At 37.8% G+C, this 13091-nt stretch overlaps 1 protein-coding gene across 1 annotated transcript in view; it reads left to right on the top strand.

The window, feature by feature from the left end:
- Window positions 1–13091, top strand: part of si:dkey-11f4.7 (piezo-type mechanosensitive ion channel component 2) — a 117447-nt gene that overhangs the window by 18546 nt on the left and 85810 nt on the right. Inside the window, exons 3-9 of the mRNA XM_043248937.1 lie at window positions 624–725; window positions 4123–4168; window positions 4928–5072; window positions 6443–6662; window positions 6750–6963; window positions 10710–10857; window positions 12393–12476. Of these exons, the coding sequence (XP_043104872.1) occupies window positions 624–725; window positions 4123–4168; window positions 4928–5072; window positions 6443–6662; window positions 6750–6963; window positions 10710–10857; window positions 12393–12476 (959 nt within the window). The remainder of the gene's footprint in view (window positions 1–623; window positions 726–4122; window positions 4169–4927; window positions 5073–6442; window positions 6663–6749; window positions 6964–10709; window positions 10858–12392; window positions 12477–13091) is intronic.

Raw genomic sequence — 13091 nt, 5'->3', positions numbered from 1 at the left:
CTCCAGCTGCACTCCAGTCAGATTGTTTTCTTTTGTCTTTCTTAAGCGTTAATAAGCAACTGTATCTAAAGTTTTTTCTACTCTATTGGATGTGTTAAGGAATTGTGATATATACATCAGAAAGATTACTTACAAAGCAGTCTTTTGTGGTGAAGTGATGGTGGTATTACCATACTTGTAACAAGGTACAAAGATTATATATTATATACAGCTCCTGACCTGTTTTGCTCTCACAGTACTTTGATAGCACATGTGATCGTAAGGTAGCTGCAGCTTTGCTTAAAGTCAGACAAATGTTATAACCAGAATGCATTGTCTTTGCACTGCCACACAAAGTTGAACAAGCCTTATAACCTCAAATAGGGAAGCACATGATGTAAAATTATGAGACATAGAAGGTGTAGATGAATCAAATTATAAAATAAAAGGGAAGAAAGAAACTGGGTCACATAGTCTATAATGTCTATAATCATTGCACAGACTATAATACATATACTATTTAAATTCCAAATTAAAGTGACAGTAAATATGATTTTTTCAGTGTTAAAAAATTGTCAGGATTATGTAGGCTTCATTGTCATGCTTTTCATTATTCAAAATGATGTGCATTTGTGTATATGCAGGGAAAACTGGAAGGTTTCTACGTGTCATTTGTTCCACTGGTGTGACATTTCTGGCATTGCAGTGTGAAATGCAAATCACCTTTACATATATTCCCAAAGATGGTAAGAGCTCAATCTTCTTTTTCTTCTTCAGAAGAGAGTCCTGCTTGAATCCATAATCACCATTTAAAATATTTGAAAACATATATAATTACCATAAAAATAATCAAGATACATCAACATCAGCATCTAGTTTTACCTTTTTACTATTTTGCCTCTCCCAAAACTGGTGGCTTTCTCTGCAGCATCAATTGAGCATCTAGTTACCTTTCTATTCCTCTCCCTGAATGCATGAATGCTTTGTATGGGCTTGCTAGACAACCATCTGCCATCATCTTCATCAACTCTCTATAAATGTGGTGCTACTTACTTCTGTGTACTGTCTTCACTATTCCTCTGCTTTGGTTGTTGTTTACCTTCTTCATCTGCCACTGTGTCACTTAGTAAATAAACAGTTTTAATAAATGAAGGGTTCATTTGTGGAAACAGATAATAAAAAACATGATAAAAATGTTATCATGTTTTGTATTGTGTTAGTTGTTTAAGTGTTTTTTTGTGGGGTTTTTACCTAGTCAAAATAACCCAAATGCAGAAAATGCACAATGAAAAAACATAATATTTTGAGAATTAAAAATCCTATTTTTTTCCTCAAATATATCCACATCTGCCATTTGAGTCTGTGTTTTCTGACATAATTTAAACATTTGATTAATTATTAAAATTATAATTAAATAAAAATGGTATTTCATCATTTGAATCAATGATTAATAAAAATGATAACTGAAACTGACATGAACATAAGTGTTATATAGTGTGTTATATAACATTGGATGAACGACTGTGGAGAAATTACCATACAATCATGAGACCCAGGAAACGTCCAGACTTAGACTTCTTCTAATCATGGCTAAGTAGCAGTAGGCAAGCAGGCTGAAGCACACTGAAACGGTTATCAAAGAGTTTAAAAAGCAGGTCTAAAAAGAGCCAAGTTTGATGGTGTCCTTATTATTTAACTATTAAATCTTTTTCATATTTACACATCCCAAATGATCAATAATAAATTGTCTTAGCTTGGGGTATTGTGATGTTTCTCCGCCCAATGGATAACTCAGTAGTTTATCTTATCAGTCACGTGATTGAATTTTCCCGTTCTTGCACAGTATAATTTTAGACATGATTTATGCAAGAAGAATATGATACATTTGATAAAACATTGGTCAGAAGAAATGTCTAAAGCATGAATTTTCAAACTCATACTTACCCAACAAGCAGAAGAAATTTATGAAAAACATCATCAGAATAATCCATTTGCCATCAGTGCTGCAGTCTAAATGTTATGAGAATAGTATTTGAGAATAGCAATGGGAAGAGTATTTGTTCTATAAGAAAACACAAATGATGCTATTCAACTATTTTTCTCTTCTGTGTCTCTGCATACTTTTCTGGGTCTTGGCAGTGTTTTCATCTAAAATATCTTAAACTCAGTGGAAGAATTAATAAATGTTACAAATTCCAATAAATTAATTTCAAGTTTAAATCTATAACAATGCTCCATTAGTAATATCAGTGACTAAATGGGAAAAAGATTTAGCCTTTTCCCTGAACCATCAACTCTGGAAAGAAATATTAAGCAACACATTTTCTGTGATGGCCAAAACACTTTCTGCTATCAATACCCCTATCTCCACCCCTCCACTTACTTGGTAAGAGCACAGAAATTACCGATCTCCCATTAACTACAAAAATCCACTTCTCGTCACTCTAACTATATATATATGACACAATATAAGGCTGTATATATATATATATATATATATATATATATATATATATATATATATATACTTTAAGGCATCCTTAGTGAATATGATCAAAGAAGGCTGTGAAAATTAATCTGCATTTTTAATCCTTTTGATCTTTTATTAAAAATAAAATTCACAAAAATCAAACCTTTTTTGGATAATAAAATGGGGGCAAATATAATTATGAAATAAATGTTTTTTTTCAAATACACTTTGGGCAGTTATAATCCAGTGAAAAGTTATATATTTTTAGTGAATTTTGTAAATAAAAGGATTGATCTTCTTTGCCTTTAGCCTTCTTTGATCATATTTACCAAGGATGCCAAATATCAGTGTGTATATATGTATATCTTTCTTTTTTCCTCTCTTTTATGCTGTTTTTTTGCTGTGTACTCACGCGCTGTGTCTGCACTCAGAAACTGGATTAAATTGAGTTATCTCTTGCATCATCAAATTTATCCATCTGCCTGCCCTTCTCTTTCTCACACAGTGAGATTTTATGAGACGTGCATCAAGTGTATATTAGCTTATGTCCTGCATGATAGATCAATAGGTCATGATATGTTGGAATGTAAGTTATTCATCTAACCTCTGAACCACGCAGGGGAGGAAAAAACCTTATTTTAATTTTAGTGCTTTCACGCTCTGCAAGACTCAGACAAGGCATTATATATTAACCTATACACTCACCAATGTGTACTTACATTGTAGTTTACATGCTATGTACACATCTAGTACCACGTAAGTTCACAGGTGTTAGGTACACATTATAAAGTGGGACCATGAATGATTTAACGTTTTTATGCTTTGGGTTGTTTCATCATGTTTATATATTTTTGTTATTTTTGTTAATTATGGAGTTCTTTAGACTAGATAAAGATTACGTGGACTGGACAGAAGGCCGTAGAGTGGACATTTTATTTTTTTCCTTATTTTGAATTCACCATTGCTTTGGTCCCTTAATGCCTCCAACCACAAGTGCAAACCTTTATGTAAAATAAATTATAGAGGATTACTCAGGGTTATTCATAATGTGCATTGTAATACATTATATCTTGTTGTAAATGTCACATTTGTGGTTTAGAGTAAGGAGCACTCAACAAGTAAAATAAACTTAAACAGATTTAATCCTCTTAAACAGGCAAAATAAATATATACAAACTGGCAGGCAGAACATAAACCACACGTATGGACCTCGACGATCGGAGCAACTGTATACAACACACACAGGACTTAGATATACAACGTGATTGACTAAATTAACAAGTAACAGCTGAAGACAATAATACAATTAATAGGAACGGAAGTTAGGGCACACAGAGCACATGACACAAGACAAAAACGACAAAAAAAGAGTCCAAAGACGTGACAGTAAATAACTATAACCAAATTTAAAACGCATAGTGTAACAATTAATTGACATGTGTCACAATTTATAAACTGAGGTTACATTTATTTATGAGATTGCAAACTGCATTATAAGGTGCATTACAAGGGATAATTATTGCATTAAAACTACTTTTAGAATGCATCATACATGTTTTTACATAAATATTCTTCCATATTCATCTGCTTTTTAAAATGTTTTCTTTCAGGTTTTGCTCTGTATTATCCATGCATTGTAATATACAGTATGTATCCTTTTTTTTATTATTCAGTGATTGGACCATGGGACAACATTTTCTTTCACCTTGGCATTGTCAGGTATGGAAAATATTAATGGTTGCTCTTTCAGAGTAAGGAAACATTTCAAATTACGCATGTACCCTTGAAAGGAATAATTTTCATTAGTAGCACACAATTGCCCAATGGTGTTTGAGTCCACTTTATTTGAGACTATTTTGTCAGAATTTTTCAACTGTCATAAAATCATAAAATCAATGTAAATGTTGCCAGACAGTAATGTGTGACAGAAGACATGCCCAATTGATTCAGTAATTGCTGCTTATCCCTAATGTGACGTACTGAATTTCATGCAGTTTCTGGTTATTAACTGTTAGGCTGGGTTCATACCACAAGATAATCTGGTTTATTTTGAGCCGAGATTGGAAATCAGAATGTGTGAGAGAGCTCTGAACTAAACAATATCCAATTAAAAAGCAAGCTGGCAGAAGACCAAAGAATAACAACAACTTGTCCTGGAAAACATTAATTCTTTTGTGAGATTTCCCATGTTCACAGTCAGGACTCACCACACACTATAGCATCAAATTTGTTTGTCCTCGTGTTTCTGGTCTGTTACATTTTGAAAATCTCCTAAGATTAAAAAAATCTCTCTCTCTCTCTCTCTCTCTCTCTCTCTCTCTCTCTCTCTCTCTCTATATATATATATATATATATATATATATATATATATATATATATATATATATATATATATATATATATAAACAAATATATTTTCATTTATATTTTCAATAATTCATCATTCATATTTTCATTATAAATAAATTCTCTTCCCAGGTTTAGTGATGTGGACACACTGAACATAATACGTCTACTAATGCCAGATATCGCTGTCTTCTTGTCTACATTGTTGATCCTTCACTGGTGTAAAGCCAAGAAGTCAGATCATGGAGAAAACAGCAGACACCTCTACAACAGTGAGGTATGGATCATGATCAACTTGTTATTGTGTGAGTTTTAGAACAAGGCTACTTAATCCTTTTCCTGGAGGTCTACCTTCTTCTGAGCCTGATCAAACACAACTGGGGCAGTTGATAAAGACCTCTGTTTACTTGAAAATTACAAATTGGCTGGAACTAAACTCTACAGGAAGGTTATTCAAGGGTACATTTTTTTGGTTAAATCAGTGCTTGAAGTACGTGGGTATGGACTTGTACACAATACTGGCACCTCTATATTTTAGCCTTTAGCTCTTTTTTGTTTTTACCTAAACATCTTGCTGATGGTCAGAGTGTCAGAGTCTGGCAGATTAAAAATAATATAAATCCCATTACCATCTCTCATCTCTACTATTCACCTGAATGAATGCCGGTGGAGTCTGTCTACTTCAGGGGCTTTCAAAATGTGTGGTGCATGGACAACATGGACATATAACATGGACATACAAATACAAGGAGTATTGTCTTTAATAAAGATTTAATAATTGGTTTAATGTTATATTCAATCATGTGTTCAAATTACAGTCATGTTATTCTAATCTAGTCAAGTAATATTTGCTAAGGTTTGCTAACATTAAACCATTAAACGTTACTGACTGCATGATAGTGACACAACAGATCTTCATGTCTGATCAGGGCGACTACCACATTCGCTAATCCCTCTTCTCAAATATTGCAGAGAGAGAGAGCGATTTAGCTGCTTGAATGCACATCTGTGTGTCTCTCTTAACACTGAGTTACTGCAAAAACAGCCATTTTATCATCTTGTTGCAGGAAAAATAGTGAACTGTATTTCAGTTTTTAAATAAGTCGTGGGGCAGCATTGACAAGTTTCTTTGTACCTGGATATGAGAGCTGCGCAATCTCCAATGTGTGTGTGTGTGTGTGTGTTTTGTGTGTCACACTCTGTTTGAAGGAACAAGAGGAAAGGGTAGGAGAAGGGGTATAAAATAGAATCGGTGTTCGGCCTAAGTTTAAAACATCACTAATGCTGAAAATAGTGACGTATGTTCAGATATTCTTTTCAGCTTAAAATAGTATTTTTAATGGACACTGACCGAAAGTGTTTTCAGTTCTGCAGTGGTTAGTGGTTAAGTGATTCTGAATGGATCTATATAGTAGCAGAGTCAGGTCAAGGGAGTGGGTTTAGTGGTTTTGCCATCTCCCCGTGGTCCTGTCTGGTACAACAGCTTGACTTGTGCTTATTTTTTAACTGAAAACACTACATATTCTGAAAAAAACAATTATTAGCTTTAAAAAAACAACAAAAACTTGAGCACTGTTTTTATTTTTTTCTAAGATTTGAGCTATTTTATTTAATTGGCTGCTCTGTTCATGTTTCCGTATTTGGCAGGGTTCCGACAGAGAGATTTCTGACTCAGAATGTGAAGAAGAGAGTAGAACATCTGAGGGAACCTCCTTTGGCTCCTCTGTAAAGAGCCACACCTCTCCTCTCACCTCTCCTGACTTTCTACAAAAATTGTTCATATTTCTGACCAGTCTGAGACTTGTCATGTCTTCTGTAATGAATACTGCTGGAAAAGTCTTGGTGACTATTCTTTTGGGGTTGGCAGGTAATGCACATAAATTTGAATGTGTGTGTGTGTGTGTTTTGAAAAATGATCTATGGATGAAGTCACTGAACCTATGCATTTTTACAGGTATAATGTTTCCCTCGCTGACATCAGCACTGTATTTCATGGTGTTTCTTAGCCTTGTATGGTGCTGGGTGTTAGACTACACCATATCTCTGCTGCACTTCAGCTCTTTGTGTGTAATGATGACCATCTTCAGTGGAGGACACATCCTTATTCTCTACCTCATCCAGTTGCCTCTCATGCAACAGCTTATTCCTCCTCAGGATGACTTTGCCAGGTGAGGTTCTTATTTTACTCTGCAAACCATTAACATTATGTAAAGGTCAACATGATTCATATCAAGTATGCTATACAAGCAAAGACTATGGTCCAAAATGGAGCTCCGATTTGATACTTATGAAAATGTGATAAAATATTTTTGAGAAGATTTTAAAGTAGCAGAATACACAAAGTATATTTGTTTCAGTTAGAGACCAAACTATGCTAATATCAATCATATCAAACTTTTTACACATGCAACTATGCTATTTCCTGAATGTGTGAGACCAATGTGTTCATTAGTGGCTGTACACTGATGAACCATGACATTAAAACCACCAGCTTATATAAGGCTGGTCTCTCTCATGCTGCTGAAAAACTTCTGCATCACTCAGGCATGGACACCACAAGACATCAGAATGTGTTCCGTGGTATTTGGCATATTAGCGACCTGACCAGTTCTTCAAGTTGTGAGTTAGGTCCTCTATGAATTGGATTTGTTAGTCCAGCACATTCCATAGATGCTGAATCAGATTAGGGCTTTTCACACTTGAAACTGTTAATCCTGGGTTATTCTTTGCTGAAACTTCAGCATCTTCATGGTGAGCTAAGGCCGTTGTTGCTAAGATGCCACAAGAATGTGAGCATGGAGCTCCGGCTACAGAGAGATTTGGAAACAGAGAGTTTTCTATGCATTTTTAGGCATGTTTTAAGTGTGACATGACATGCACAAAAAGGCAAGAAAACAGGTTTTTGAATTCGCTCCTTATAATGCACAGTTCTCCTTCCAATGGAAAGGATGGCCCAACACTATGGGTGCCAGTGAATAGTCAGTAAGATAGAACATAATCTGTTCAGTGTGATTGCCTGAGGTAATCTTTACTGTAAGTGTGAGTCATGCGCAAGGTAAGTTCCATGAGACCTTCAAAGCTCTCAGTAGATCACAAATCCAGTAGATCGATATCCTCATGCTTAGTAAGCCTAATAAGAGCTTCAGGACCTGCTTTAAATGCTGTAGTAGCTCTAAATGTTTTGTGCATACAATGTTTTTAAGCTCCTTCACAACAATTTGTCAACTTATCTTGTTAGGTAATATTAGCACCACAAACAATACAAAATTAATTAAAGCTCACCCATATTGTTTGAGACTTATTGAGATTAGTGAATCAGGTCATTAGATGGTGACATAACAAATGTGTTTCACAAACAGCTAGATAAAAACATGGCAAAGCATCAAGAGCCCAACTAAAGCAAACTGAAATAGTGAGGTCAAAGAAAACATTTGAAATAAAATTGTCACATCTCTGGACACTTTTGGATCTGCAAGAGGAGCTGGACGATGTGGACTTGGACTTAGACTGGGCACCTCCCCTGTATCCTGAGTTCCTGTTCCCGTTCAGCTGTCCCGTTAGCCCGCTGGTTCCGCCCAGCCGTCCCGTTAGCCCGCTGGTTCCGCCCAGCCGTCCCTTTACCCCGCTGGTTCCGCCCAGCCGTCCCGTTAGCCCACTGGTTCCGCCCAGCCATCCCGTTAGCCCGCTGGTTCTGCCCAGCCGTCCCGTTCCAGTGCCCGCGCCACGTGCGCTCCGTCCCGTTCCAGTGCCCGCGCCACGTGCGCTCCGTCCCGTTCCAGTGCCCGCGCCATGTGCGCTCCCTCCAGTGCCTGTGCCACGTGCGCGTCCAGTTTTCCCACCCTCCCACCCTGGTCATACCACGTCGATGGATCCCAGCAGCCCCTGCGCTCATCCTCAGCAAACCATCTGGAGCTTGCCACGGGTCTGCCGGTCTCCATCGCCGTCGAGGGTGGAGGATCCCTCGCCTCGCCGTCCTGCCTCTGAGTCCCAGACTCCTCCTCGGCTCGTAGACCCGTCGGCTCCCCCTGGGCTCCTAGCTCCCTCCTCTCCACCGTGGTCCGTCAGTCTACCAGCTCCACAAGGCTCCATCGTCCCTCCGGCTCCGCCTTGGTCTGTCGTCGACCATCCGTCGCCTCGGGGTTCCTCTCCTCCGGCTTCGTCTCGTCCCTCCATCCCACCGGCTCTGTCAGGCTCCTCCTTCCTCCGGGCTTCACCTCAGTCCTCAGTCACTCTGGCTCCGCCGCGTCCTTCCCGTCCCCCGTCTCCGTGTCAGTCGCCGAAGCCTGCGGTGTCGCCTTGGACCTCCAGCGCCTCGACATCACCCTGGCTCTTCGGCTCTCCGTCTCTGCCTCAGTCTCCTCCACCACCTGCTCCGCCGCCGTCGGTCGGACCCATGGAGTCGATGGCCACTCCTCCTCCATGGCTCCTCCCTCCGGCGGCTCCACCGTGGACCACCATAGCTGGGCTCTGGATCTCCTCCTGCTCCGGACTCCTCCTGTCTCCTCCCTGGCTCCTCCCTCCGTCTGTTCCTCCCTGGACTGTCTGTCTGCCCCCTCCTGGGAGCCATCCTCCACCGGAACCTCCTCCCAAGATCCTGTATCCCCAGTTCCTAGTCATTTTGTTTTTGTTGATTACTCTTTAGGTGCGAGGACGCATCTTCCCGGGAGGGGGGGGTAATGTCACATCTCTGGACACTTTTGTTATTGTTTTCGTCTCGTGCCATGTGTTCCCTGTGCCCTGCCTTTCCTCCATGTTAATTGTATTATTGTCTGCAGCTGTGTCGCGTCAATCTAGTCATTTACCCTGTGTATTTAAGTCCTGTGTTTTCAGTTCCGTTTATCCGATCGTCAATGTCCCTACCTGGTTGTTGTCCTGCTTGCCTGTCTGTTCTGCTTGCCTTCCTTTTGTATCTTTATTTTGCCATTTTGGATTAAATCTGTTTAAGTTTATTTCGAATCGTGAGTGCTTAGTTTCGCGAAAGCGCGAACGTGACAAAAATATAAACCTCTGTTAATTTGTATAAATATGACAGAAATGAAGTCAAACTGGTTAGTAATAAGGGGAGCTGGTAATGCTGTGTGTAGATTTGTTTAATCCTTCTCTGTTGTTTTATTTCAGTTGATTACATTAATGGCTGTGTGTCAGTTGTAGTATGTGTATGTGTATGTTCTTGTTCTTTCCTTCAGTAATTGTGTTTGTTAACAGCAGTTGTTCATTAGCCTCTGAATTTACTCATTTGTTCTCAGTCGCCCTGTCTAGTGGACTATATAGTAAACTAATGTAGGAACTAGAGTGTAGGGCATGATTTCAGACACAGTCTATGAGTGTCGATCCTGAGGCTAATTTCAAAAGACAAAGGTTATCTATTGAAGCTATTTATAATATATAGTAAGGAAACTTACTGTTAATTATCATTTTACCATTAAAATCACAATAATTTGGTATGTTTATGTTTAGCAGTATGAATGCAATCTGGACATCCAGTCACTTCACTTCCATGCATAAATCCTCTCCCATGGTCTCATGGGATAGAATCAATCATATGCACATTTTCTATCATCCAGGTGCTTTTTTGTCTATTAATTTATGAGTGCTGTGATTTTGGACATTCACCCTTTTTTCACTTATGCATATTTTGTCCACTATAGGAAGGTAAGTAGTGAAAAACATAATTTTGGATTCAGCTATGGTCTTGTAGGTCTCCCTCATTTAACACATACACAAAATGTAACTGGCTATAATACTGCTCTAGAATACATTTTTGCAGTGAATTTTAATGGTTGGTTTTTACATTTTAGGACATTATTAGTGAAATTACTAAGTACTAAGTCAATGGTGCCCGGTCTTGTTCCTTGCAAATAACCACTGACTCTTCTGTATTTGTTTGCATCTAATATTTCTGTCTGTTTATCAGATTGTTCGGTTTGACAGCACTCATCCAGACCAACATGTCAGAACCATATATCCTGTCCCTGCATGAAGATGGTAGTTGGCCTGCAATGGTTAACCCACTGGTGCTCCTACTGCTGTATTTTTCAGTCATGAGTTTACTTCACAAGGAGGTAATATAATGCACTTTACACATGCAGTCAAAAACATGGCGGGTATCCAAACTTGCTTCTGAAGGGACATATTACAATGTTTGCAGATGTAAATATTATAATGTATTATAATTGTTTTTGTTTATTAATGAAATATATAACACATTATAAGGTTTTTTATAATGCATTATGCATTAATTGTAATTTCTTAAGAATACCCTTTTAATGTATTATAAATACAGAATCTTTTTACAGAATTCATAGAAAGTGTTACCATTAGATCTATTTTACAGCTATTCACTGTATGTAGTAAGGAAACTTACTGTTAATCAACAGGTTTTTACCGTGGCATTTTTACAATCATTTCAATGTTTCCAGACCCACAAACATAGTAAGGACAATAGTAAAATAGTCCATGTGACAACAGTAGTTCAATCGCAATTTTATGAAGCGGCAATAAGACTTTTTGTGTGTAAAGAAAACAAAAGTAATGACTTCTTTCAACAGCCTTTCAGCTTTAATTTTTCCAAACCCCTCCTTTGCATGATTCTAATCTGTTGCAATTGGTCAAGTTTTCTCATTTTCATTTTATCATGCATGTAATGCTTGATATAGCAGCAATTTGTGAGAGTAGTGCTGCTTTGTGTAAATCATTACCAGGAATACCATTATTTAAACGCTCCAAAAGCAATACCTAGTTATAATAACCCCTACAAATACAACTCACACACTTTACAGGAGACAGAAAAGATGTTTGTGAAAGATGTTTTCTCTGTTTTTGAATCCATTCAGTCAATCTCCGGGTCTTAGCATATATAAAAGGACTGTACAGAGAGGGTACAGGATTAAATTCGTATATCTGCCTCCGCGTTTCAACAGCATGGTCCTCACAGCTTCCTCTTGCATCCATAGTTACTCCTGTTGGATGTGGTTCATCCTTCTTGGTTGTATGCTGACATTACCCTGGATACAGATTGGCCACTAGGATGGTCAAATTTAGCCATGAAACCTCCAACACTGAATTGGCTAGTGTTTCAGTTTCATTGTCCAAACCCTGTATGTATCTATGTATGTATGTGTGTGTGTGTGTGTGTGTGTGTGTGTGTGTGTGTGTGTGTGTGTGTGTGATCACCATCACCTTATTAACACACCTTATTCTGATAATCAGCTTGTTAAAATAGACCTCCATAAACTGAGTTTGGTGTGTCAGATAAAGAAGAAATACAAAATGTGCAGAACAGGGTTCCCAGGATCTTTTAAAAATCACTGTTCTAGCATATCCAGTTAACTAGAGCTAGGAACTTTGGGCTGGGACTCGGGTGTCTACAGCAGGAACCAGGATCTACATAAATAAAATGTACCCCTCAGAAAGACCATTCTCATGAGATAATACCAGCGAAAGGTCCTGAACTTTTATGTTGAGACCACAATGGAAATTCAAACACCAACATATCTAGGGCAAAAAATTGTTTCCTGGGACAAAATGATCCAGGTAATTTTGGTGGTAATGCAACTTTTGTATGCATTAATCACCTGAATATATATACTATGCACAGGTAGATGTGGAAATTTATGGTGAAGCTTCCAGCATTCTATCCAGCTTCTCTAAAATACACAATTTCTCTCCTGAAAGAAAAGAGGTAAGACAAAATGTCATCTCATTGCCAAAACAAGTAAAATAAGTTATTGCAAACATCACAATTTTTCTTAGTAAATATATTTCTAAAGGTGCTGCTGACTTGACATTTTCATCATGTCAATAACAACCCAACAACCCAATTCATACAAAGAAAATAAAAATAGGTTTAGAATTGAGGTTGTGTAATAAAATGGAATGAGACAGGGAACAAGTACTGAAATCACATCAAATAGAAGGTGCAAAATGGATTGGAGACCAGGACATCCTCTGAAATCTATCAGTAATTAGAAAGCAATTTTGTCAGTGGAAATTAATATTAGCTGGTTCAGTCCCAACACCTATAATAGCAGGATTATGAAGATGATATAAAGATGTGCATTTAAGCAAGACAATGATGCAAAACACAGCCAAGGAAACTCCTAAGTTGGCTCAGAAAAAGAAAATAAAGCTGCTAGAATGTCCCAGCCAATCACCTGACTTGAATCCAGTAGAAAATTTGAATTAATAGAAGAGACCCACAGAACCTTAAATATTTGAAGACTCTAAAGAATAGGCCAAAATCACATCCGAACAATGCATACAACTATTATTTTCCATACAGTTGTCATTACCAACA

This window comes from Puntigrus tetrazona, chromosome 9, assembly GCF_018831695.1.
Source record: "Puntigrus tetrazona isolate hp1 chromosome 9, ASM1883169v1, whole genome shotgun sequence".
Taxonomy (NCBI): Eukaryota; Metazoa; Chordata; class Actinopteri; order Cypriniformes; family Cyprinidae; genus Puntigrus; species Puntigrus tetrazona.
The sequence above is the reverse complement of the archived record's forward strand: the minus strand, read 5'-3'. Positions and strand labels throughout refer to the sequence as shown.